General features: G+C 45.2%; 1 protein-coding gene across 2 annotated transcripts in view; it reads left to right on the top strand.

Moving 5' to 3' along the window:
- Positions 1-5,121, top strand: part of ap2a1 (adaptor related protein complex 2 subunit alpha 1) — a 115,466-nt gene extending 110,345 nt beyond the window's left edge. For both annotated transcript variants that reach the window (XM_037688797.1, XM_037688796.1), the window contains one exon: positions 4,447-5,121. In XM_037688797.1, coding sequence (XP_037544725.1) covers positions 4,447-4,524 — 78 coding nt within the window. In that variant the 3' untranslated portion in view covers positions 4,525-5,121. The remainder of the gene's footprint in view (positions 1-4,446) is intronic.
- The last annotated feature ends 977 nt before the right edge of the window (positions 5,122-6,098 follow it).

The raw sequence follows: 6,098 nt of genomic DNA on the forward strand, positions 1-6,098 counted from the left end.
CCCCCCCCCCCCCCCACACACACACACACACACACACACACACATGCGCGCCTCGTCATGCCTGTGTGGGACCTTTCTCTGGTCCTCGCTACCCTGCGGTCTGCTCCGTTTGAGCCCTTGACGGAGGTGTGCCTCGAGTGCTTGTCTAAGAAAACCGCGTTTCTCCTGGCCATGGCTTCGGCCAAACGAGTAGGTGAACTACATGCGCCGTCTGTTCACGAGCACTGTTGCCGTTGGAACCCGGCTGGTTTGGGTGTTATACTCTGGCCTAACATAGCATTCTTCCCTAAGGTGGCCTCATCTGTAACCCACTCTCTGCCTCTCCAGCTTGCTCGCTTCGATGCAGATGGTGCTGACGAGCCTCTCTGCCCTGTTCGGGCACTGGAAGCATACGTCAGACGGGACAGCTTCTCTGCTGCAGTCTATGTTCATTTGCTATGCAGGGCCTCGCAAAGGGCAGGCCCTTTCCAAGCAGCGCCTTGCGCGCTGGATTGTGGACGTAGTGGAACAGGCGTACATTCTGCAGGGCCACCAGCCACCTGTAGGGGTATGATGCCATTCCACCAGGAGCGTTAGCATGTCATGGGCTGCTATGAATAGGGTCACTCTGGAGGCGATATGTGCAGCAGCCTCCTGGTCATCCCCAAATACCTTTGCTAGGTTCTACAGGGTAAACCTGGCTGCCTTTCACCTGTTGGAAGGGATCCTATCACAGCACCCATGTTTGTCTCAGTAATGTGGCCACACTTAAATTTTACTTCTTCTTGTGGGTGTGATTCCTCAGGACTCTGTTGGCAATCGTCATCCGGTGCTTTAACCACCACCTCTGGTGGTCAGTAGGGATGAAATAGAACAAAAGTTACAGCTGTAACTATGGTTCTATGAATCCCGGATGACCGCTAGAGCGCTCGGTCCCTCGGAATCATCGCATTTCGCGAGAAGATTAAGGGACTGGGCTACCGTTGTCACGCACATATATAAACTCACCTGTGTCCCGGACGTCACACGTGACTATGATGGCATTAAAATACTTGACAAGCGCAAGAATGATCATTCAGTGCTTTAAGCACCGCCTCTGGCGGTCATCCGGGATTCATAGAACCGTAGTTACAGCTGTAACTTTCATTTTGTAGAATCGCCGCCCCCCACGCCAACCGCTCTGCTGAGCTGTCATCAGCAGTCCCAACTGCACACAGAGACATGTCAGGGAGTTGGTTGTGGGAGACGGCGAGAACACATCAGTGTATCACATCAATAAATCAATCAAATCAATCATTGATCAATCAATCAGGGGACACCCTGGACAGGTCTCCAGTCCACCACAGGGACACCTGGACAGGTCTCCAGTCCACCACAGTTACACCTGGACAGGTCTCCAGTCCACCACAGGGACACCTGGAGACAAACGAGACAACCATTCACTCTCTCACTCACACCTAGAGACAATTTAGAGTTGTCAGTCAGTCTAACATGCATGTTTTTTGTCTGTGGGAAGAAACTGGAGTACCTGGAGAAAACTCACGCATGCACGGAGAGAACATGCAAACTCCACACAGAAAGGCCCCTGGATCGGGATTTGAACTGGCAACCTTCTTGCTGAGAGAGGGCTCAGCTCTACCAACTGATGAACATTTTATCATTCACAATCACAGCACAGAAGCAGTGAAAATTATGGAGCGTGGTTGGTGCAAATAATCCACAAACGCACAACAGTAAGAAAAAAACAAACAAACGTTGTTTGTTTTTAATTTGATTAGTTTTTATAAATGCAGTTTCCATAGGATTGATTGCTGTTTGTACACACTTGGGCGTCTGTGGCTGAGTGGTTAGAGCAGTCGTCCTCCAATACAATCCACCAGCAGTCACATGTCGAAATGTCCCTGGGCAAGACACTGAACCCCTCATAGCCTCTGATGTGTGTCCCATCGGTGTATGAATGTGATCTAAAGCACTGGTTAGTCTCTTTAGAATGATTTGTTCAATTAGCTTTGTAGAGCTCTAACAGTGCTGTGTGAATGGGTAAATGAGGCAGATTGTAGTGTAAAGTGCTTTGAGTATCTTGAAATAAGATAGAAAGGCGCTGTATAAGTACAGTCCATTTACTTGTAACAAGTCATGTTTTCTATAGAATGGTTTGTGGATTTCACATAACTGTATTAAAAGTTTCATCTTGTTGACTGGATATAAACCAGTAAAGATGTTAGCAGTAACCTGTGTGGGTGTCCTGGGGGTGCCGGTGAGCTCTGATTCTTCCTCTGCTGGTTTTCTGTTGAACTAAAACTGCAACTATAAAGACAGACGCTCATCATTTTGTTTTAATCTGACCACTTAAAAAAAAAATCCATATTTTTAAAGTAATCCATCTTCTCAAAGCTGGGTGTTGTTGGTTTAAACCTTTTGGATAGATAATCCCTGGTTGTCAGCACCACTTGTTTTTAGACGACTTCATAGAAAAGTTGGTGTGAAACAACAGCTGTTTCAAAGTGAACACAGTGAGACTGTACAGAGCTGCAGCTTTGTCTGTTTGAAAAGGTTTAACTGTGTGCTGGTAGTTAAATCTAAAAGTCTTTGTAAATCACCCTGAATAATCTGGGAAATTTACAGCAGTCGGATTTTCTGTCAATAATAATATATTTGATGGATTATATTCAACATGTTTTTTTACAGCTGGGACTAGTACACAGTGCTCTTGTTGGCAGCACAGATTGACATTTTTGAATATTGAATATTGATTCAGAATTTTTGATGTCCACGATGCATCTATCCTAACTTTGATCATGTAGGACGGTGGTCTGCAGGCCTGGAGGGCCTCCACCCTGCATGTTCACTTGTCTGCTCCTCAGCTCACATTAAAGTTGAATGCAGGCCCAAAAAATCCGACTCGACCCGGCCCCAGCCCATAGCCATCATTTCTGAACCCCACCCGACCTGACGAATTAACAGTAATTACAGGTCCGAACCTGAAACCCCCCCCCCGACATTTTTAATGAAGCTTTGACTGCTTATATAGTTAACGGTCGTGCACAGCTGAGTAAAGGGAGCAGAAGATCAGAGCTGAGGGGGTGTTTGTCCTTTCATGGCCGTCAAAGCGCAGTAAAGTCCTGCTTTTGCCTGCATTCTGTATTATTCAGACATGGACCCTGCTCTGACATGTCTGATATTTTGTGATCTCACCTGTTTGGGTTGTCAGCCACGCGTGTCCCCTGAGTGCAGCAGTTGAATGAATGTCCATTTGGGCTGATGAATCACTGGCTGTATCCATCTGAAGCTTAACTGAACTTTTGATCTCTTTCGAGGCTGGGCAGCTCGCGGTGAAATGGCCGTATGTGGCTAGTGATAGTATGGCAAGCCATGTTACCACATAACTGAATAGTCAGCTGCGTGCGTCCGCTGATGCAATCAAAAGCCCGACACCGGCCCACACATAATTATGATCCGGCCCTAATCCGGGTCGTGCGGGGCCAGGTTCAGGTTAGAAATGGCAGCTCTAGTTCACATGGGCTGTGTTGAAGCAGAGAAATGTGTAAAACATGCAGGATTGTGGCCTTCACTGATCTCACAGCATCTGTAACACAGAACTATCCAAAACACAGAACCTGTAGAACTCCTGATAACAAACAGGTGCTGGTTATTACAGGACCATGATGACCACTTCTGTTTTTATAGAAACTTTTTGTTTTTGTTGGTATTAAATGTTTTTATTCCATTCCACTCATGCATTCATTCCGTTTTGATACAAGCTTGTTTTTATTTTATTTTAGTTGTACTCCTATGTATATGTACTGTATATATGTTTATATTTACTTCCTCTGAATCAAAGTTTCATGCATTTGTTTCAGTCCCATTTAAAATATATTGTTTTTTGTTGATAAAGTTCATAAATTGTATTCACACTTGTAACTTTGTATTCACATATAGCAGTATTCACATATTTTGGGGGTATTTAAAGATTTGTTGGTTAATTTACAGCTCTGCCTGTTTTTCTGCAGTAAGTTAGAAGAAAATTGGAAGAAAAACCAATTTGACGTTTCCGTGATTATTATTTTTTGTACATTTGTGAACCGTTTTAACTCATCTGCATTTTTATGTGACAAGTTCTTTTCTGTATCAGAAGTCATGATGTGATTTCTGGTGTCCTGTAGAAACATTTGTTTTGCTTACACTGATTTGTTTGAGCACCAAGTAAGGCTAGCAGTTTCCCTTTGCTTCCAGTTTTTATGCTAAGCTAACTGCCTTAAAGAGCCTTCACTCCATGTTTTTACAGCATTTGCCAAAATGAAAAAGTGTCTATTTTTGTAAAGGTGGATTGTTAATAACTAAATGTGTGGCTGAGCCACTCACCCAGCCCAGGACCAGTAGGTCCAGCTCCATGTAGATGCTCTCATCACCGCTCGTCACAAAGCTTTGGGTGTTCCTGTTTTCACTCCGTTTCTTCCTCCTTTGCAGATGTATCGTCTGACTCTGCGCTGCAGCAAAGACTCCGTGTCCAGGCGTCTCTGCGAGCTGTTGGCCCAGCAGTTCTAGAGTCCAGACCTAATGACCAGTTCTCCCACCATCCCTACCAGCAATCTGTCCTCCGTACCTCCCCTCCTCCCTCCAACAACAAATAAAGAAAATAATTGAGGTTTAACTTCAGAAGGGAAAAACCAGCTGCTGCCAGCAGCAGCGGCGATATTATTGTCCTCCTCCTTCTGATTCCAGTTCATCTTCTACTTGTTTATTAACACCATGCTACAATCTTGTTTTGTTGGTTAACCTGTGTACCAGGTGTGTGTGTGTGTGTGTGTGTCTCCTGTGGTTGCGCTGGGCTCTCATCCTGATGTAATTTCTGAGTGCGAGGTTAAATTTGTTGAACATTCCTTGAAGTCAAATGGGAGAAGCCGTTAAAGGTGCACACTACCCCACTCCAACCCCCCACCCCCACAGGACCCTCCCGTGATGAGACCAACTAGTTTAGGGGTCCTCAAACATTCCTGATGAAAATGCACTTAAATCTTGGGTTCCCTCCCCGTTATGAGGGCCTGTAGTGAGTGACGCTCGGGTTCAGTCAGCTTCTTGTTGTCCATGTAAATATGGTGGTTCACTTCCTGCTGTCCATCTAATCCACGCCGCACAGGTAGGAGGAGGACGGCACCGACCTGACACTAAACACAGAGATGGAAACAAAGCAGATCCAAACTGGTTCCATCTGCTGCTTCTTTCGTAGCTCCAGGTGTTTGTTTGTGTGTGTATGTGTGCGTGCGTGCGTGCGTGTGTGCTCGTGTGTCCTCATCGCTGCTGTCCTGTTGTAAAATTGGAACTTTGATCTGGTAATGACTGAGCAGGTGTGTAGGTGTCTCATGAGGTGCACACACATGCTTGTTTATTCACAGCTCTTCAGGGAGGACTCTGTTTTTCCACATTCCTGCTGTTCCTGCACGCAACATGACGAAAAAGAACCCCCCCAGTCAAACCACTACAGGAAACGTTTCAGTTCTTAGATCAACAGCTTTGTAACTCGTCCAAATGAGCAGTGAAGCTGTGAGGACAGGATGTGAGACACCCAGATGTCCATTACAACTACAGGGACAGAATCTGTGTGTGCGTGCGTGTGTGTGTGTGTGTGTGTGAGAGAGAGAGAGAGAGAGAGAGAGAGAACAGGTGAAGCTTAAGACATTTCTAATACATGATCGCATTCTGTAGCTGCACTGCAGTCGCAGCACGTTGAACTTTGTAGTAAAAAATTTAGTGTGTGCGTGCGTGTGTGTGTGTGTGTGTGTGTATTTGTATGTGTGTGTCTATGCAGTATCCACTAGCTAATGCAGCCTCATGTATCGGTGTTAAGAAGCTGTCCAGTACCTGTGTTAGAAATGAGATTTACTCTGTAATGAAAATGTGAAGTAAACTATGCCATATATCAGATCGGAGCGTCCTGTCCTTTGTTCCAAGTGGGTGGAGTTTAACAACTCTGCATGCTTAAAAAGACTAGTTGGAACGATAAACATGTGAAACAATTACTTCAGCTCCAAAAACGAGACGGTAAAAATACTGTTGGTTTAGTTTTTGTGCATTAAAAAAACCTGACACAGACATTGCCATTTTATTGATGCTGCAGTGCA

This window comes from Nematolebias whitei, chromosome 15 (assembly GCF_014905685.2).
Source record: "Nematolebias whitei isolate Nwh7 chromosome 15, NemWhi1, whole genome shotgun sequence".
NCBI classification, from domain to species: Eukaryota; Metazoa; Chordata; class Actinopteri; order Cyprinodontiformes; family Rivulidae; genus Nematolebias; species Nematolebias whitei.